Source organism: Pipistrellus kuhlii, unplaced genomic scaffold, assembly GCF_014108245.1.
Source record: "Pipistrellus kuhlii isolate mPipKuh1 unplaced genomic scaffold, mPipKuh1.p scaffold_m20_p_7, whole genome shotgun sequence".
NCBI classification, from domain to species: Eukaryota; Metazoa; Chordata; class Mammalia; order Chiroptera; family Vespertilionidae; genus Pipistrellus; species Pipistrellus kuhlii.
Genome location: NW_023425573.1, coordinates 43,346,777 through 43,368,567, shown reverse-complemented (window position 1 = coordinate 43,368,567; position 21,791 = coordinate 43,346,777). Strand labels below are relative to the sequence as shown.

Below are 21,791 nucleotides of genomic sequence, written 5' to 3'. Positions count from 1 at the left end.
GGGAAAATGGTGTTTGTTGCTACAAACCAGTAACTTGTATTTTAATCTAGGAAAGAAGAAAAATTTCCTATGTTTTTAAGAAATGTTTATAACTGCCATGAAAATTCAGGCAAGGGTCTGCAAATACTTAAGGGCAAACATAAAAATAAATCTGTTTATGAACATATAGATCTCCCACATATTTTTAACAAGCTCAACCGTGAATCCTCAGCACATGATGCTTTCTAATGTGCCAGTCTCCTCCTCTCTTTCCTGCCACTACATCATATGTATGACTGGTTGGTGTGGGAAGGGATGGCATTTATTTTGCAAGGAGATGGATATTTGGGAGGGAACTGCAAAGCTGGCCTCTGAAGCAGTGTGCGCTCCTGTCAGCAATACATTATTTAGTTTGATCTTTACAATATTTCATCCCACTGGAAAATGCTTTCAGTAACATTTCAAGATATGTTCAATTTATCAACATTATAGTCAGTCAAAATTGGTGCTGCTAAGATGGGGGACAGCAAACAAATCCCGAGCTCACTTTAATAGCTGTGTTTTGTTATGGGTATTTGGATGAAGCGATTCTGAAATGATTTTACGTGGATTCCAGGATTGAAGAATTGAACAATACAGTATGTTGAGGTTATTGGGACTCAGGGTATCGCTGTAGAAGAGGAGAAAAGTGAGAACTGGGGGAAAACAAGAAAGAACCCTGTGGTGATAAATTAGAATCAGTGTAATCCTGTGATTTCTAAAATGTGTCTTCGTGTATTTATACGTGTGTCCTGTATCTGTGCACACATATATGTATGTGCATAAGTATGTATGTAAGTCTGTATGTGCATGCATGTTTTCTATCATATTTCCTGAAAGGATTTAGAAGAGATAACCCTAGTAGCAATGAGCACACTTGGCACTAAGTTTCTAACACCATTTCCATTCTAAAGGGAACCAGGATCATGGGAGAAATGGCTGATTCCAGGGCTGGGGCAGGGTATGTGGAAGTTTAACCTGGAGCACCTTGTTATGCTAGAAAGTAGAAAGTGCTAAAAAATAAAATAAAAAAATGATGGGGGCAGTCATAAGGACAGCAGGAGCCAACTTGAGGCAGTTCCTGTTGGCCAAGTCTGAAACAATTTAAGCACCAAAATAATTAAGGACATTAATGAATTATGAGCCATTGAAAAAAAGGATTCATGAACCCCTGTGATATTAAATGTGAAAGAGTAAATAAATGGAGTATATAGAAAGTAAGTATTAGTAAATAAGTAAGGGAAGGCTCTTGCTTACAGTAAAATGCTAAGGGGCTAGCTGGTGGTCCATGTGAATAGAATTTTGATGTTGAAATATCCTTTATAACCATCCTGATTAGACCAGGCAAGAATCATGCCAAGCTAGTGGCTATTTTTGAAGAGAAACAATATTTGTATGATCTAAAAGTGTCTCCCCAGAGATTGGTTATTACTTGCCAGAGAAAATAGCAACTGTATAGTGAACGAACTGACAGAGTAATCAAAATTAATATCACCAGTGAGGGCAGATGGGCACTGTGCTTCCAGATGTGATAGCGCGAGGATGCAGCCTCACTTACATAATACTGCAGCCAGGATTGCTCAACGCAAATTGAATCATGAGGAAATAGCAAACAAACCCCACACAGAGAAACACTCTACTAAAAATAAAAAGGTGGGGCTGGAAAACTGTAGTCTTCAAAAATAGCTATGTCAAAAAGACAGAGAAAGGCTGTGGAAACGCTCCAGATTAAACAAGACCGAAGAGACATGACAGGGAAATGCAGTACCTGCTCCCAGGGTGGAACCTGGTCGGAGGAACACATGCTACCAAGGACGATTATTGGCTCAATCAGCAGTCAAGAGTGATAGATTAAAAGCACTGCATCTATGGTAAATTCCCTGAAGTTCCAAAACCGAACTGCGATCACACTATAGAATATCCCTATTCTTGGGAACCACACTCTGAAGTGCTTATGTGTAGAGACAAGCAACTCACTCTCAAAATGCTCAGAGGAAATATTTTACATGTAGGTATGTGTATAAATGTGTGTGAGTACACAAATATATATATAGCAAAGTTTGTATATTTATACGCAGAGAAGGCACAAATGAGGTAAAGTATTAGCAAAACTTTACTGTGTCTGGGTAAATGGTATGTGGGAGCTCTTTGGACTTTTCCTGTTCGTGCAACTTCTGTGAAGTGTGAAATGATTTCCAAATGATACTTAAAAAAAAAAAAAATCAACCAGAAAAAAATTGCTTCTGTTTTGGTAGGGGGAAAATGTTTTATTGGTACTAGAATAATGAATGTTTGCATTTTAAGAAATCTCTGAAAACAACAATAGCAAACACATACACAAAGGTATTACCCTTCCTAAGGGACAGTAGTAGAGTTATGTGTTTAGCAGAGTGAAGTGACATCAGGATCTAGATTCGGCTCTGTCCCGTTTCTTCCCCATGCCTCTTGGTGTGGTATGTTTTCAATCATTTTAACTGTGCTCTTGGGTGTTCTCAGTATCCTGAATTTTCCTGACTTTCCACATCCCCCTCAAACCATCCGCTGCAGTTTGTGACTGAAGCCATTGTGAAAAAATTGGCCAGAAATTTTTCAAGAAATTATATATCAGGGAGAAGCTTTCCCTCATTGACTAGAGCCCCTTCAAGTATTTAACTTCAGCTGTTTGACAAGAGGATTTATAGTAACTGCTTGGCATGTTAGCATATATTTTTTTCCCCTTTCACTGCTCCTAAGCTTCATGATTTTTTTCAAAGAAAGTATAAACTCTACCTGGGAAACAAGACCTATCACCTAGGCCAATTATAAGTGAGAATACTACACAATACTTCACAGTGCAGCTCTTCCTGTCTCGTGTATTATTTTTAAGGTTCTTACATCATTTGCCCATTGAAAATAAAACTAGCCTGCCTTTGGCAGGAACTGAAATAGTAATTACCTCCTTAAAATACCCTTCTGTTTGTTTAAAACAGAGTTTCTTTTACATTGCCAAAAGAATTTGAAGAAAGATAAAAATAACATACACAGTATTTGAAAACAGCCTGGTTTTTAAGATTGCCATGGAGTCTAAGGTTATGCCACTCGGAAGGAAGACATTTAGAACCTGCTCATTACTCAGCTTTCCTCATTTATGGGATCAAATTGCTTTTTTGGGCACTGTGCCAGATTCATTTATGCGCACTGTAAGGCAGGCTGTAGAGTGAAGCATTTGTCTAGAAAACATCTGGTTCTTAAGAAGAGTATTAAAAGTGGATGGCACTTTTTTTTTTCTTTTTTTGCTCATAACTAAGATTTATTATGTTACAGTAACCCCCCTTGTAATCTGGCAGGCCGACTTCCAGCAACCACAACCAGGAACCTGGAAGGTAAGTGAAAATACCTCAGGAACCAAAGCAAACACAGGCCCCCAAATTCCATGCATACGAAGAAGCAGCACTGCCCTCAGGTCAGAGTCCGTTTTATTTATTATAAAACTACCGGAGCCTATTAGCATAAGGGCCCCTGAGGTTACCTTCATATATATTACCTTTTTCTGCAGTTTTATTCCCTTGACTCACTTAACAAAATCCACACATCCCTGTGAACTCTAGTTCTCCTGAATCCCACCGGATCCCACCCCTTTCCTACCCAGGTTTTCCTCTCTCCCATTTCTTATACTTTCAGTATCTGTTTCTTTTAAAACTTAAAAAAAAAAAAAATCGATTTCAGAAAAGAAAGGAGAGGGAGAGAAACATCAATGATGAGAATCACCCATCAGCTGCCTCCTACACGCCCCCTAGTGGGGATTGAGCCTGCAACCTGGGCATGTGCCCTGACAGAGAATCCAACCATGACCTCCTGGGTCAAGGGTCGATACTCAACCACTGGGCCTGCTGGCTGGGCTATACTTTCAGTTTCTTTCAGCTTTCCTCATAAACATTAAAGGTGCTCAAGTAGCCTCTATCTTAATAAAACAAAGAAACCTCTTAAATTTCTCTGTAACCATCACTCTAATGCTCTCTACCCTCAGCCCTGGATCTAATAAACATTTTCCCACACCTTCCATTCACAGGGCTCTCACTAATCTATAAGGAAATTTCAGATTAGAAGAGGGGTCCCCTTCCTCTGGGGGAAGGCGGTTGCAGGTGCAATACTTGGGAATGTTGGAGTTCAGCCTCCCTCTCCTCAGTCACTGTCCAAGACACACATTGCACAACCACAAATTGTGGTCATGTGAGATTTATTTCCTCTGGCTTTTTAATTAACTTTGGTAGGATCATCATTAAAATCGTTGCTACAATAATGAACTACACGTGGAGAGAAGAACCGGTTTTGCTCACTCTTCACTCATTTTGACAAGGGGCCCAGTATCTCTCCTTAGCAATCTTATGTTCTCATGTTATGAGGGCTATTACCACTCCTATCACCATTTTCTGGCAGACTCTACCATCTACTTTCTGAACCTTTATCTCTGACAATTGAAATAAGTGAGATTACATTTTGTTTAAATAATTAGTAAGTGTGGGGTTTAGGAGTGGAAAGAATGCTACCTTTTATTTTCCTCTATTCATTTTTGCTTAACAAAAAAGCTTTAAAAAGTTAGCAAAAAAAGTCGGGACCGGTTTGGCTCAATGGATAGAGCGTCGGCTTGGGGACTGAAGGGTCCCGGGTTCGGTTCCGGTCAAGGACATGTACCTTGGTTGTGGGCATATCCCCAGTAGGGGGTGTGCAAGAGGCAGCTGATTGATGACTCTCTCTCATCGATGTTTCTAACTCTATCTCTCTCCCTTCCTTTCTGTACAAAATCAATAAAAATATATTTTAAAAAAAAAGTTTGAGAAGCCCTATGATGTAAATAAAAATGGAAGAATAACTTGTTCTTAGTGTATATTTCCATTGCAGTTTACTTACAAAAATGGCAGAGAAATAAAAAGATAGCCTATCACTCAGATATAATTACTATTAAAAATCAGGGCGCCCAGGTAGGGTGGCTCAGTGGTTGAGCATTGACTCATGAACCACGAGGTCGTTGATTTGATTCCCAGTCAGGGCACATGCCTGGGTTGCAGACTCAAAAACTAGTAAGGGGTAGTGGTGTAGAAGGCAGCTGATATGGATGTTTCTCCCTCATCAATGTTTCTTTCTCTCTCCCTTCCTCTCTCTCAAATCAATAAACTATTCAAATCAACAGACAAACCCCAATAGTGCTGTGAAGGCCTGGGGAGGGGGTGCGAGCAGGGTGAAGAGGGTCAATGGGGGGAAAAGGGGGACATCTGTAATGCTTTCAACAGTAAAGATAAAATTTAAAAATTAAAATGGAAAAACAACAAAAAATCTGTTACTTTATTATGTCAACTGATAGTGGTTGGCACCAATTCAATACCAACAGGAACCCCCAATTTGGAGTGTGGCGAAGAAGAAAACTATTCAGTGCAAACAGCTTAACAGTGCTACAGCACACGCTGTGCAGCAGCACGGCCATGGAACAGCTCTGGGGCCGGCAGCCCTGGGGCCAGGCCCTCTGGCTAGGCTGCTCAGCTCTGCTTCACTCCCTGATGGATGGTCTGCTCTCACCTGACCTGGAGAGACATCTTTGGCATTTCATTCAGCTCTAGTCAGGGAAACGCAGTCTTTGGTCTTCTGGAAAGTGTGTTCCCCAAGCAGGCTTCTTTTCACAGAAGTCCTTGTCCCAGTCCCTCGTTTGTCTGTTCTCATTGGTCCAAAGGTTCTTCTCAGTTGCAATTACTACTTGGTCCTGTCCCATTTATAATAATAAATAAGTAGAGCTAATATTTATTAAGAGCTTAAGTGAATCAGATTCATTAGAGGTTTTACTATATTCTGTCATTTAATCCTTACAACAACCCGAGGCAGGTTATTATCCTTACACGCTTCTCTATGGTTGAGAGAGCCTAGGTAACTGGAGAGAGATGAAACATCTACCCTGTTTCCCCGAAAATAAGACAGTGTCTTATATTAATTTTTGCTCCCAAAGATGTGTTATGTCTTATTTTCAGGGGATGTCTTATTTTTCCATGAAGAAGAATACATTTATTGTTAAATGAAAATAAAGGAAATTTATTACCTGTATATGGTATGGTAGTACAGTAGTTGTCAACACAAACCAAACTGTGAATCCTACAGTATCAAGAATTTACTCATTTATTCAATGACAATCATGTCATCATCTTCTGGAACATCATCATAACAATCCAATTCCTAAATTTCCTGGTGAATTTCTTGTGACTCCATTTCTTTCAGAATCAGTGGACCAAATCTCTCATGTTTAGCAATAGCACTGTCTTTAAATGAGTACTTCTTGTCAAGGTAGCCTGCTCACAGTGCATTTGCAATGCAACTGTCAGTGATTTTTCTCCCATGAATTCTTCACCCAAGTCACAACTTCTTGCAGGTTAAGTTTCACAAAGTTTACGGTAAATTAATTTTCATTCTGAGACAGAGCCTAGGGGAGGCCTTATTTTCGGGGAGATGCCTTATATTTCACTCAGAAGGAAACCTGTAAGTAGGTCTTATTTTCCGAGGATGTTTTATTTTCGGGGAAATGCGGTAGTGGTAGTAGAGCCAATGTTCAAACCTAGGCTTGTCTGCCTTCCTATCACGTTTTCCACAGCTCCGCTGCTCTGCTATGAACGTCGACTTCTCCTCGATAGTTTCTACATTAGTAACACTCCATTCAGCTCATCTGGTTCCTCATTTCTTACCTATCCCTGTGACAGAACACTTAGTTTTATCTGCTAGCCAGATGTAGATATGAGAATTTTTCTCACAGATACAGTCTCTCTTACTTAGGAAAAGTATCTTAATATAGGAACTAGAGCATAGGGTTTGAAATTGTGTGCACCAGTATGGAATCCAGGTTCTGACACTTTCTCTGTGACCTTGGGCAAATTGTTTAGTTTGAGTCTCATCTTTCCCATCTGAAGTCTGAGAATATTACTTCTCTGGAGAGTTGAGTGAGAATTAAGAGAGAATGTAAGGACAGTTCCTAGAATGGCATGTAACAATGGCAGGTGCAAAGTAAAGGGCTGCTTAAGATACACAAAAAAACAAACTCTTCATTTTACAGATAGGGAAGCTGATTTGGAAATGTCTTGCTGGGAAAACAGATGTTCTACTTTCTCTATCCAATTTCCACGATTCCAGTATTCCATAATGCAAGTTCACTGGAACTGCTAAAGCTATTCTGTTATATGAGGTCCTAAACAACGTCTATTCAGACAGAAAGATAATTTCCCCCTGAATTACAGAGAAAGAGATAATCTGCTTCAATTCTAGAACTGCAAACAGGAATGATAATACCTGTATTATAGAGCTATGAGGATCAAATGTAATAAGACATGTGAAAGTGTTTTGATACAAAATGCTTCATAATTTTTTTGTGAATTAAAAAAAATGAATTTATTGGGTTGACATTGGTTAATAAAATTATATAGTTTTTAGGTATCCAAATCTATAAGACATTATCTATATATTGTATTGTGTGTTTACCACCCCAAGTCAAGTATCCTCTGATTATTAAACTAGATGCCCGATGGTTGAAATTCGTGCACAGGTAGGGTCCGTAGGCCTGGCTGGTGATCAGGGTCAGTACGTGGGGCAATCAGTGGGGTGATCGGGGAGGGCTCCCTGCTGGCACCCACCTTGGCTGGCCTGGGGCCTGCAGGCTGGGGGCATCTCCTGCATTGAGCGTCTGCCCCTTGGTGGTCAGTGCATGTCATAACAATCAGTAGTTCTACCATTCGGTGGATTTGCATATTAGATTTTTATTATATAGGTCATTTTCGTGAAATGGCATAAATGAAATGTAGGTGAAATAGAATGATTAGAACTTTATAAGATATAACTGGAATTAAAAGGACTTTGGAAAATTGGAGAATAGCTCAGACACAACAATTTAACTCAAAAGAAATAAACATAGGACATTTATAAAAGAGTAGTAAGTGACTTAAAAATAATGTTTACTAAAAATGCAAATGAAATCGAAGACTGCTTATTATCTCTCTCTCTCTCTCTCTCTCTCTCTCTCTCTCTCTATATATATATATATATATATATATATTTTTTTTTTTAAATATATTTTTATTGATTTTCTACAGAGAGGAAGGGAGAGAGATAGAGAGCCAGAAACGTTGATGAGAGAGAAACATCGACCAGCTGCCTCTTGCACACCCCCTACCAGGGATGTGCCCGCAACCAAGGTACATGCCCTTGACCGGAATCGAACCTGGGACCCTTCAGTCCGTAGACCGACGCTCTATCCACTGAGCCAAACCGGTTTCAGCTGCTTATTATATTTTTATACAACAGGAAAAAATGCAGACAATTTTTTTAAATGCTAAGAATTGCATTTACTAAGATCAAGTTAAATTTATCATCAAGGGTGAGAACTGCTCTGCCCGAGTGGTATTGGGATAGTGGCTGAAATAACACTAGGAGGCCTAGTCTTTGGACAAAGGTTAAATACTGCTATAAAGGTTTGCCACTTAAACTAATTTCAGGTACTGATTATTTCTTAAGATGACACTGGCAATGAGAGCAGAAAGAATGAGCTTACTAAAGAGAAAGGGAATTTTTCCAAAATGATTTTTTTGCTAGGAAAGCCATATTTTCTGCAACAGTACTCATAACATTCCAGACTGCAGGGGAAGCTCACCCTAATGTAGCAAAACTCACCGTGTCTTTTGAGTGCCAAGAGGAATACAAACCATACATTTCTAAAATATTTATTAAAAATATATATATTTTTCATAAGTTATTTACAAGAAAATTTGTTCAGATCTTTGAAACAATGTTACAAAATATTTAATGGAGAATAGTTGCATTTTAAATATATTTCCTAGAATAAAGAACTCATATTCCTTAAAAAAGACATAGGATACTTAGTTACCTAGCTGTTAATAAAATATTCTTTAGGTAAATAGGTTATAATCTTTATCAGAAAGATACCAAATCTGCATCTACTCATTCACCTTCTCCCTCAGAAAACACACATTTGCTATATCATTTCTCCATGCAATAGCAGCCTCTGCTGGAGAAAGAAAAGATTGCTTGTATTACAAAAAATTAGCTCAAACCTATTTTGAACTGTTAGAACCTCAGATGCGTTTACCACTGAACCACCAATCTAAATTAATTTTCAAGGTCTTAAAGATGTTCGAGCCTTATCAAGAATATCCTTCCTGATTTTTGGATAAGTTGGATGTGCCTCAAGAACCTGTAAAAACAGAGAGCAAAAAAACAAGACAAAAAGCATAAGAATTTGTAATTATCCAGAACTAGAGAACTACAAAACTTACATGTAATGAATATTACAGTTGAGATTTCATTATATTAATACAGCAAATATAATTGCAATTTAAAAAATGATGTGATGAGATGTGACATGAAGATTCCTACATATTACTAGTAATTAGATGAAAACAGTAGTATATGAATACTACATGTGGAAAAATAACAAATACAATTACTTCCTTAATAGGCCAGTTGCAGAAAACAACTACATATTTATCTCAATAAATTAAGATATTTAAAAAATTTAACTATTATATATAATATTTAATTAACCTTTAGATAATTATTTCTTAAAATATTTTTTATTGATTTCAGAGAGGAAGTGAGAGGGAGAGAGACAGAAACATCAATGATGAGAGAGAATCATTGGTTGGCTGCTTCTTGCACTCAACCCCTACCAGGGACCAAACCTGCAAACCGGCATGTGCCCTTGACCGGAATTGAACCCGGGACCCGTTAGCCTGCAGGCCAACACTTTATCCACTGAGCCAAACCAGTTAGAGAATAATTTTTAACCAGGAATACACATCAGATTTACCTGGAGTGATTTTGAAACATACAAAATTCCAGAACTACTGAGTCTAGAAGTGGGGAGATACTCATTAAAAAAAAGACCAAACTCCACAAATGATTCTAATATAACCTTATATTAATGTACAACCTTAACCTTAATGTGAAATACTGGTTTACAGAGAGAGTCAATAATCAATTGCAATCGTTGAGACCAGTATTGACTCTAAGGATGCTGACATAGCACCTGGATAACGCAGCTCTTTTCTAAGGGAACTTCTAACAATGCGTAATGTAATGTTTTATATGGAATATCAATAGGACAATGTTATATAAAGAAATTGCAAATTCTAATACTGCAACTTATTTGTCATTTCAGTAAAGGGTAACTTAATAGGGGATTAATCACAGAAAAATAATCAAATGACTTCTACATCACAGAAATATCTCTTATGTCTAATTTAAAAGTCTGAATTCTCTATTAACCAGTCTTAGACACAGTCACAGAACTTCTATTCAGAACAATGAAATGACCTGGAGAATCTATAACAATGCTCAAATTATCTTCTAACTTAAATACTATTGTATGTTTTATTTCACTTGCTTCTTGTCAGGCCTCTGTCTTTAAAATGGAAAGAAACATTGTATAATTTTTCTAAACGTTGAAAACTGATAACTGTCCAGAATGTATTTGATAAGTCACTTAACTAGAATACTACACTATATATATAGCTTGAAATTAATTAAAAGTAGGAAATTGTGCATCTGAAAAATTTTAAGAAATCTAAATTTAAGTGTTACCTGGTGACATACGTCAATTGCATCCACATATCTTTTCGCTTTTAAGTAATTAAATGCCAGTTTGTACCCTGTTAAGACAAAAACAACCCATAATGATACAGAACTATTTATAGAGCACACTGCTAGTATTACCGCTTTTTAAAAAAGTATATATATATTTTATTGATTTATTTTTTTTTATTTTAAATATATTTTATTGATTTTTTACAGGGAGGAAGGGAGAGGGATAGAGTCAGAAACATTGATCAGTTGCCTCTTGGACACTCTCTACTGGGTGTGTGCCCACAACCAAGGTGCATGCCCTTAACCGGAATTGAACTCAGGACCTAGAGTCTGCAGGCCAATGCTCTATCCATTGAGCAAAACTGGCCAGGGCTGTTTTATTGATTTTTTAGAGAGGAAGGGAGAGGGATAGAGAGTAAGAAACATAGATCAGCTGCCTCCTTCACACCTCTTACTGGGGATGTGCACACAACCAAAGTATATAGCCTTGACTGGAATCAAACCTGGGACCTTTCAGTCTGCGGGCCAACGCTCTATCCCAGTGGTTCTCATTCTGTGGGTTGAGACCCTTTTGGGGGTCAAGTGACCCTTTCACAGGGGTCGCCTAAGACATCCTGCACAGCAGACATTTACATTACAATTCATAACAGTAGCAAAATTACAGTTATGAAGTAGCAACGAAAATAATTTTATGGTTTGGGGTCACCACAACATGAGGAACTGTATTAAAGGGTCGAGACATTAGGAAGGTTGAGAACCACTGCAGAGTCTATCCACTAAGCCAAACAGGTTAGAACTAGTATTACCCTTTTTGCCTCCTTCTTCATGTGCTTACTTATTAGAGAACCTAGAGGCTGGTGACTGCACTATGACAGACATGAGATAACAGAACGTGGAGTGACATGAAAGGAGAACAGGTAGGAAAGAAAATGAAGTTGGAAAAAGGACCACAGTGAATACACCTTTGGGTTAGGAGACCGCCATCCCACCAGTGGGATTCTGTACTTTACAGACTACAATAAAACTCAGCCTCGGGCAGTAAATGGTAACAGCTATTCAGTTACACAATACAGATTTCCTCAGCACTAAAACACCAGGCAGACTGGTTCCTACCGTCATGAAGTTCACATCCTATGTGGAAAGAAAGCACATTATTAAAATAATTATGTAAGTGAATGAATAATTTCAAAAATGAGATAAATACCATGGAATAAAAGTACAGACCAAATGAGCTATAATGAGAAACCTGGTAGGGGAGTGGGTGGTGTCAGGCAACTTTTGAAATCTGAAGGAGGCATAAAATGAGCCAAGAGGGTGTGAAAGGAGACCACTTTCAGGCCAAGGGAACTGTGAATAGAAAGAACACACAGGAACCAAAGGACCTAGAGGACATGGTGAGAGGGCAGAGCAGGTGGGAGAGTGGCCCAGAACAGAGAAGATTAGTCAGCAGATATTACACACATTATTGATGAGTAACAATTATCACAATTACCGATACCAAATGTCATGTTTCAAATGGCGACAATTTAGAAAAAAGGGTTATTTAAAAAAAAAAAATTACTTTTTAAATTTATTTTTATTGCTGAAAGTATTACAGATATCCGCCCCCCACCATTTCTCTATTGACCCTCTCCACCCTGCACTCGCCCCACCCCCAGGCCTAAACTATACTACACTACTGTGTCCAAGCGTTATGCATATAAATTCTTTGGTTAATCTCTCCACACCCACCCACGCCTTTCCTCTGAGATTTATCAGTCTGCTCTTGGGCTCTAGTCAAAGTACCAGAATACATTTTTAGAATTTCAAAATATGTTTAAAAAAAATACCCGGCTAATGTAGTCATATAAAAGTGTGCACACGCACACATGAAGACACACACATAACTGTTCTAGATGCAAAAGTAAGTTTCAGAGAGGTAAACTTGGTATCCTTATAAAGAAATTCTAAAATGGAATAAAGCGAGTCTGTGACATTTAAAATGAAAAACAATTTAAGATGCCATGCCAAACATACTTTACATGGAAACTAGAGCCAAAAACACCTAGATTTAACTTCTGACTTCTTGACTAGGTTTGAGACCTTAGCCAAGTCATCTGAGCTGTCGAATTCAAGGTCCCTCATCTAAAAAAAATAGGATCATAATTTTTCACTCTTAGAATAATTTTAAAGACAATATATTTGTGAAAAGCTTTAAAAAATTTTAGAGCACCACAGAAATACTTCAAAAATTATTTTTTCCTGTGAAAACACTAAATTAGAAGTACAAAGTTTTAATGTTGAAAGGAACTTGATAGGCTAGATTGTTAAAGTTTTTTAGAAAAACAACAAAGGACTAAAAATGGTACACACACACAAAAAAAGTGGAAGCTGCATTGTACCTGCTAAGCTTATGATAATTCAACCTTCTGTAATTAGGGGGGAAATGGAAGAGAGAGGGAGGGAGGGAAAGGGTGAGAAAAGAAGGGAGGGAGGGTAGCACGAATGACAGAAACAGCCTAGTGACTGTCAGATAACCTGAGAAAAACATGAATGTGTTCTTCTCTCATAGGATCTCTCTCCGGGTGCCCTTCCTGGTGACAACAAAGAAGTATGAATCCCATGGGGAGAACACGGCCACATAAGGATATCCTGACAAAAGGAGATGTGGCATGTGCTATTAAGATGGCAGGCAGGTCGGGGGAGTTGGATGCAGTAACAATGCTAAGGAAGAAACTGAAGAATTAATTGAGAGCCTTTGAGGAATGCTTACTTAAGAAGTCTAAAAAATATAAAGATGGCACAATGAATGAACTAGGGAGTTGAAATATCTATAGTTGCTTAAGTCTTCCAAGGAAGAATATATTTAAATAATTTAGCTTCTAAATGCACTCCTTTTGTGGAATAAAGTATAAAAATTTCATATATTTTAAGGAATTTTCATTTTGCAAGGTGATTTTATTCTGTAAGATGTAGGCTATCTAAAAAGGAAAAATACCACTGGCAAATGTTAGTTCCTGTGCTCTACATGAGTCTAGTAAGATGACATACCCCAGAAATATATCAGGTGGGAGTCCTGAACGGATAGCCTTTAGTGTAAAGATGATCTGACTGCAAATGAAATGAATCCATATTGTGATATGGCTGCTAAAAAGACAGATGTCATCTAAGGCTGAATTAACAACTACTAAATGCCTAACTTATAAAGCAGCTTCATTATTAATACAATTCGATCTTAAATCATACTTAAGAACTGGTTCATTTCTGGTACAACAGGTCAGGAGGGAAGTGGCAAATAAAGCACACTTTCCCAAACTTAATTGGCCATGGAATCTAATCTCTTCATACATACATATATATATATATATATATATATATATATATATATATATATATATATATTAATGATTTTCTTAAGGAAAGGAAATGGAGAGAGAAACATCAATGAGAGAATCACTGATAGGTTGCCTACTACACACCGCACACTGGGGCATGTGTCCTGACTGGGAATCGAATCTTGACCTCCTGATTCATAGGTTAATGCTCAACTACCAAACCACACCAGCTGGGCTCTCTTTCTCTTAATAATTATCTCACCAAGTATTCCAAAGCACAGCTGGGAAAACGCTAATGTAGAGTTTCCAGGGTTCAGCACAAGAATGGTGAAAGACTTGGACGCAAGTTTTAGGAGGAATGGACCAATAGGTGAGGATGGCTTGAAGAGAAACCTTATGGGAGACTTGGCAGAAATCTGAAACCAGATTGCCAGAAGCCAGGTCGAGCATGTCATAATTGCAAGAGTTTCATTGAAAGGTTGATGGAACTTGGGGACTCAACAAGGGCTGTGTCACATATGTTGTCACCTGTTGGAAATGGCTGAAGGCATTTCCCCAAACCTGAAAAGGATGCATTAAATTGATTGTTTGCCGCCAGACAGCTTAGGACATCTTAATCTACATGTTATTGACTTCTACTGGCCAAACACCTGAACAGCCATAGACTATTCCCCAATTTAACAATGCTTCTGTACAAAACCCTACACTTTGAAGTGTATATCTCCACCCTGCCTTAGGACAAATTGTGTTAATAAAAAATAAGGGGTCCTGAAACTAGGAGAACTTGGTTTCTTCAGCCAGGCTCCTCTGCCTCCCCCAATATGCCTTTCAAAATTATGTTACGTCTCTGGACTCTTATTTAATCTCTGCACAGCCCCTTCTCCAGATTCCAGAACCCTTCTAGATGCCAGATCAAGACCACCGGCATTAAATGATGCCCAATGTCCGGCATTACCAGTGGGCCATTGTGTGTAGAGGAAAGGGGCTCTGGACTACTCTGGAACACAGGCTGAGCAGTTTCGATGAGGCACATGTCAGCTCTGTGTAAATACGAAGCAGAGTCTGGGGAAGAGCTACCTCAGTGTGGGGAGACAGAGCCACTAACTGTACTTCAGATGCCACTCATGTGTCAGGGTGGCTGGAGACTGGCAGTCCTCAAACTAACAGCCTGCTATTGGAATAAGATGATGTTTCTAGATTCTCAGGGAGAAAAAATAGGTTTCATGGTCAAATTGAAAACATGAAACATGTCCCTTCTGTGATAGCTGTCACAATACACAGTAGGGTTGAAAGGCTTTGAGAAGTTCTATAGTCAAGATATCTGCAGAATGTGATTTAATGCAATGTTTTTCTAATGTTCTTGACAATGGAACACTTCTTCTGCCCACAGGATTTCCATTTTGGAAATAACAGACGATGAAGGGAGAGAAAGGGCAGAATTACACTAGATATCCTTAAGATGACTAACAAGTTTGAATATCAGGAAATCATACTTAATAACTATTAGTAGCTAATTATTTATTGTGAATGTAAAATTTATTCTTCAGAAGGACTGGCAAAAGGAGTGAGTTCTTAATGTGCATTTTGTTCTTAAAAATAAAGTCTAATGCATTTAAATGAATAAATATATATTTATATAATAGCCTAAGTGACCACATGACGGAATGACTGGTCGACTGGTCGCTATGATACCCACTGACCACCAAGGGGCAGATGCTCAACACAGGAATTGCCCCCGGTGGTCAGTGTGCTCCCACAGCCAACCTCCTGTGGCCAGCCAATCTCCCATGGTCCCTTCCCCCAGCTGGCCAGCTCAGTGATCAGCCCTGATCACTGGCCAGACTGTGAGGGATCCTACCTGTGCACTAATTTATGCACTGGGCCTCTAATCTGCACTGTTAAAAGAGAAACATGCAAATTACCATCACTCCACTAACCTATTGAGTGAATATGCAAATTAACCTGAAAACATGGCAGCCCTGCCCCCTGCCTCTCCAGGCCTGTGGGAGTGGGAGAAATCAAGTACCAGTGCCTGAGGCTGGCTGCAGCCCGGGAGATGAAGAAATCACCTGCCCCCTGATCCCAGGCCGCAGACAGCAGCAGAAGCCTCACATCCGCCTGCCCCATGTCCTGGGAAAGTCGGAGAAACCCGGCCCCAGTGCTGGGTGCGGCCAGGAGATGAAGAATCTGCCTGCCACATGATCCCAGGCTGCAGCCAGCAGGAGAAGTCGCCCGCACTGCATCCCAGGGAAGACAGAGAAGCCTCCTGCCTGTGGTCCAGGCGCCAGCACCTGCAGTTGCTACAGCCTGGTAGACAGAGAAGCCGCCCACCCCACAGTTGAGAGCACCAGTACCTGCAGCTGGCTGTGGCCCGAGAGATAAAGAAGTTGCCCACCCCGCGGTCTGGGCCCAGGCGAAGCCACCTACCCATGATCCCCTGCAGCTGCAGCCGGCCTGGGTGTCTATGGCTGACCAGAGGGAGGGAAGTGTGGATCCCGGGTGCCTGTGGTTGGCTGGAGAAGGGAATCCTGGGTCCCAGATGTGGGGCTGAGGCAGAGGAGGTTAGGGGCAATCAAGCCAGCAGGCAAGCATTTAGGGACAATCAGGCTGGCAGGCGAGCAGTTAGGAGCCAGCAGTTCTAGATTGTGAGAGGGATGTCTGACTGCCAGTTATCCCTTAAGGGCTCCCAGATTGGAGAGGGTGCAGGCCGGGCTGCAGGACACCCTCCACGCCCCCATGCAAGAATTTCACGCACCAGGCCACTAGTTTACAAATAAAACCCAGGTTTCCTGTAAAAATCTAATGTCTAATTTGTTAAACTCACCTATTGCTGGATTTGTCTGATTGCCGTGCTTCCACGCCATCTCATAGTTTAAGGCAGCATCTGTATATGTTTGCTCTTTTTCCATAATGTAGCCCATATATTCATAAGCTTTGCAGCAAGACTAAAGAAAAAGGAAGTTGTATCAATAAACTAAGTTCCATACCACTAAGATTTTGAGGTACTTATGACCATAGAGGCCACCCATATTAACTAATTTATATGGCACATAAAACAACGGTTTTCAACCTCGGCTACACAATCAAATGATCTAAAGCACATGTGTCAAACACAAGGCCCTCGGGCCAAATCCGTCCCACCAGGCCTTGCAATGTGGCCCGCACCACGCTGTCATCACTGCACTCCGCTGCGTTTCCATCACAATGACAGTTTATGACTGTTCAGTAAACCATTCGGCCCGCGATTTAGGCTGGATTTTAGATTTTGGCCCCTTCTCTGATTGAGTTCGACACCTCTACTATATATGAATATAATTTATTGTGAATAATTTCAACACACAAATATAGAAATGACAGTGTAATGAATCCACATCTTTCAACAATGAATTCATAGCTAATACTGTTGCATCTCTATCCCCCACACTTGTCCTTCTGTATTATCAGATATAAACTCAGATATTGTCATTTCATCCATAAATATTTTATTATGCTTCTTTAAAAATAAGAACTTTCTTTAAACAAAATCACCAACCACAACTTGTCATACCTAAATGTAACAACTTGACATCACCAAATATTCAGTCACTATTGAAGTGTGAATGGTCTCAATATAATTTTATTTTTATTTGTTTGTCAGGATGAGAATCAAAATAAGGTTCACTCATTGCCATCTGACATGACATTTTGTACATTTCCTGTCCTACATTTGGATGATCTCCATTTTTAAATTATATAATTCAAGATTTCTAAGCTCTGTCTCCTGAATCTTAAGTTTCCAATATTGACAAGCCTAACTAGCAGGGCTAAGCCTTTACAGCAGCCAACACGTACAAACATAAATGTATTGCTGTCAGTGTTCTGGCGAACTGAAACTCTTGGCATCAAATCAGCTGCTTGATAGTTTTACTTTTTCAAAGCCTCTTAACGAGCACTCTCTTGTTTTTCAAGGGGATATAACTTGAATTACATGTATAAACTATAGTTGATAAATGGCTTCATATTTTAGGTTTTTAAAGTTCCTAAGAAAATAACTGAATAGTATCAGATGATCTCTTTAAAAAACAAATGATCCATTTTGTAATCTAATTTGCTTGAAGAAAATAAAACATTGATTTTATGTGATTAAAGATTTGAAATAACTGATATGAATGTGTAAAGGTAAATATCTTCAAAAATATCTTCAAGTTTCTAAGATGAATACGTGTCTTAACAAATAGTTTAAAAATGTTTTATTGAACAAGACATTCTTTTTGTGTATGTGTGATTAAACACCAAAATGCACTGTTAAGAGCGTTAAATTCTAAGAATTTTAAGATTTTCAATTTCATTCCTAAAGATAAGGACTTATTAAACAAATCACATTAAATGCTGAAAAGACTTTTCCCCACAAAGGATATTATACACAGTGGATTATGATACTGTGGAAAGTCATGCAGCTGCAGCAAAGTCATGGAATATTTAACAGGAAGGATGGATGCCCGCAATTAATGCTCTTCTGTAATTTTCATTAGTTTCGAGATGGCAAGGGTAATCACAGGCAAATACTTGACATTCCAAAACACTTTCTATAAGTAGGGCACACCACAGCTGAAAGTTAAAACTGTATAAATCTGTGTTTTTTTTATATATTTTTTCAAGGGCAAATGGATTCTTTCTTATTAGAGGCCCAATGCACAAAATTCGTGCAAGAGTAGGCCTTCCTTCCCCCAGCTGCCGGCACCAGCTTCCCTGTGGTACCCAGAACCCAGGCTTCCCTCACAGCCTCGGCTTCATGTGGAAGGACATCTGGTCTAATTAACATATTATGTTTTTATGACTGTAGAGGTTGGTTTCCTGATTATGGTAAGAATAAAGACTGAATTTTCAAAACTCACAAATAGGAATCCTTAGAAATGAACCAACACTCTGTAACAGCCTATTATAGAAGGCTTATACAATAAAGGTTAACAATGATTGTTTTACCCCTCATTCAGCTACCTTATTATGATGCAGGCATCGCTTTAACAGTTCTTCTGCCATGTCGTATTTGGCCGACTGAATATAAATATCAGCAAGTAGCAGCCAGCTCCTCTCAAAGTCCTCAGCATCAACAGGATTCCAGTTCATTTTCGCAATCCGCTTCAGCTGGTTTCTGGCTCGTGGAGTCTGTTTCAGGATCATATAAGCTGTTGCCATTCCCAAAAGTGCTGGAATATGATCCTTCTGTAAGAAAACCAAACTTTAGACCCTCAGATACACAAACATAAGTGTCCTCTGTTTAAAAAGGAAAACACATGGAAAGTAGCAAGTGCCAGATAATATGGATTATATTTCAGGCTCCACACAGCTAACTGTGATAGGGTCATTAATTAACACATCAAGTAAGCTCACCCTACCATGTAGAAGTTGGGTGAGGTGCTGGGTGGTTAAGATAATTCAATAAATTTGCAGATGCCACAACCACACAATCTCAGACAATTTGGGTGACTCAGTCTTTAATGGAATTGACTGGCTGTTTTGGTTTTGCACAGACACAAAAAAATAAACAAGATTCTATTTCAGTGGAATCCTGACTGAACATTTGCATTTTGACTCCTTCATTATTTCATCTGAAAAAAGGAATAACAATGATTTACCCACAATGATAGTCCTTATCTATATTGACTTACCCTATTACTCCTTCTCTTCCCCTTTTCATTTTCACTTTATTCAACAACCTCTTTTCCCAATAAAGATCAATGAAATGTTATAATAAGGCATGCAATTAGACAGTCATGTGGAAATTATAGAAAATAAACCCGTTTTAAAACATGCTTTTATAGAGTTTTGATATTTTGCATGGGTTCAAAAGGAAAAAAAATGTAGTTAATCTGACTTCCCATTCCTTGTAATAGAATTTGCAGAATTTAGAAATTTCTTCTGTTTTGTGTGGTAAAATTCTATGTGATTGCTATTATAGTGAGGTGTTAGATGATAAAATATAGTAGATGATAAAATACAGATCCACTGAAAGACATCTGGTTTAGGTAAGCCATAAGAAACAGGGTAGCAGAGTAGTAAAACGTTCAATGCCCAGCAGGACCATAGTTGGAAGTCGAAATAACCTGGATTAGAGAAGGTGACTCATTGGAGCTTGATGAACATGGCTTTTTAAGGACATAAAATATCCCTAGCTCTAATTATATATCTTTCGATAAACTTCCAACATGTAATTTGTTCTCATTAAAGAGTGGCAAAAGGTTTTATGTGAGTGTCAAATCCACCCAACTGGCAGTAAATTCTGAAGCTGTGTGGAGGTTATCAGTTACTGAGTCTCATCCTCATCCTCACCTTCTGTGGGCTAGAGGGGAAAGAAAACGGAGGCGAGCTATGAATTTGTCAGTCAGATCCCAGGACAGCCCACAAAGAGAAGGACCCTGTAAGAATGTCCAGATCTTTCCAAATACTAAAAATATCCCACACTACACATTTAAAAATAAACCCTCTGATTTTAAAATCACACACCTCAAGTTTGATTAGAATGAATCAATTCCCTACAGCTTGATCATGGCTGAGTGAACCCAAGAATCATTTCTACAACTGCAAATCTGCCCTCGCTGGTGTTGCTAATGGTTAGAGCATTGGCCCTTGCACCAAAGGGTTCCAGGTTTGATTCCCAGTCAAGGGCATGTTCCTGGGTTGTGGGTTCACTCCCAACCTCTGGTTGGGGTGACCAGGCAATGTGTCTCTCTCACACTGCTGTTTCTCTGTCTCCCTCCTTCTCTCTTTCTCCCTTCTACTCTCTCTGAAAAGCAATGAAAAAAAATATCTTCAGATGAAAATTAACAAAAATAAAACTGCAAATCTGATTTTTCACTCTGGTCTCAGACCCAAAATGTCTCTCTGGTATAGACATCCTAAGGCATTTGGTCAGCTTCCCTCTCTCATGCTCAACTGCCACACTTTGGATCACAAAGGACAATATAGCTATGTTATAAACAAATTGCTTTTATGGTTCAAGGTGATGGAATGAAAGCCAGTGGAAGCACTGCTATGCTTAATGTATTTTCCACCATTTCCTCCCAGGATTCCTGTCGCATACCTCTTTTTCAATCAATCTGAATGCCACATAGTGCTGTGAACATGCCATTTCTCTGCCCCCTGTCTTTGTTCCTATTTCCCCTTACCCTGCAATGCACTTTCTCCATATCTGCCTGTGAAAATGCAAGTTATTATGCTGGTCCTCCTTAAATCATACCTTCTCCACAAAAGGGCCTCCCAACTCTTCCTGCAGCAATTTTATTTGCAACTCTAGGTTAAATTTTGTGTTGTACCACAGTCAGTATGCTTATCTCATGGTCCCTAGATTATAAGAAACTTGAAGAAAAGGAGCTATACTTTGTTTAACTTTGTGATTCCCATTGTGCTTAGTACTGTACTCACTGGCTGCTTAATCAATATTCATTATAGTTAACTAGAAGCCCGATGCACAAATTCGTCCACCAGTGGGGTCCCTTGGCCTGGCCTGTGGGATGGGACCAAAACTGGCTCTCCAATATCCTCCGAGAGTTCCCGATTGGGAGAGGGTACAGATGAGGCCGAGGGACCCCACGGGTGCACGGTCAGGGCTGGAGAGGAATGCTGGAGATTAGCCAGCTGGGGAGGTGCTGTGGGAGGACTTCAGGGCATGTCCAGTGCATCTCACTCAGTCCCAATCGGCCAGACCCCAGGAGCGAGCTAACCTACTGGTCAGAGTCTAGGCAGACATTCAACTCAGGAGCTGCCCCCTGATGGTCAATGCATGTCATAGTGAGCGGTTGAGTGGCCTTAGCATATCATTAACATATTACTCTTTAATTGGTTGAATGGCTGACAGGACAATCAGACACTTAGCATATT

The 21,791-nt window shown here is 39.3% G+C and overlaps 1 protein-coding gene across 4 annotated transcripts in view; it reads right to left on the bottom strand.

Moving 5' to 3' along the window:
- Positions 1 to 8,916: 8,916 nt before the first annotated feature.
- Positions 8,917 to 21,791, bottom strand: part of TTC21B (tetratricopeptide repeat domain 21B) — a 60,886-nt gene continuing 48,011 nt past the window's right edge. For 3 of the 4 annotated variants that reach the window (XM_036421870.2, XM_036421873.2, XM_036421872.2), the window contains 4 exons: positions 18,912 to 19,136; positions 16,759 to 16,879; positions 10,618 to 10,685; positions 8,917 to 9,229 (listed from right to left, as the gene is read on the bottom strand). In XM_036421870.2, coding sequence (XP_036277763.1) covers positions 9,152 to 9,229; positions 10,618 to 10,685; positions 16,759 to 16,879; positions 18,912 to 19,136 — 492 coding nt within the window. In that variant the 3' untranslated portion in view covers positions 8,917 to 9,151. Of the gene's footprint in view, positions 9,230 to 10,617; positions 10,686 to 16,758; positions 16,880 to 18,911; positions 19,137 to 19,236; positions 19,523 to 21,791 lie in introns of those variants that run through there. The other variant, XM_045575278.1, reaches the window with a different exon arrangement.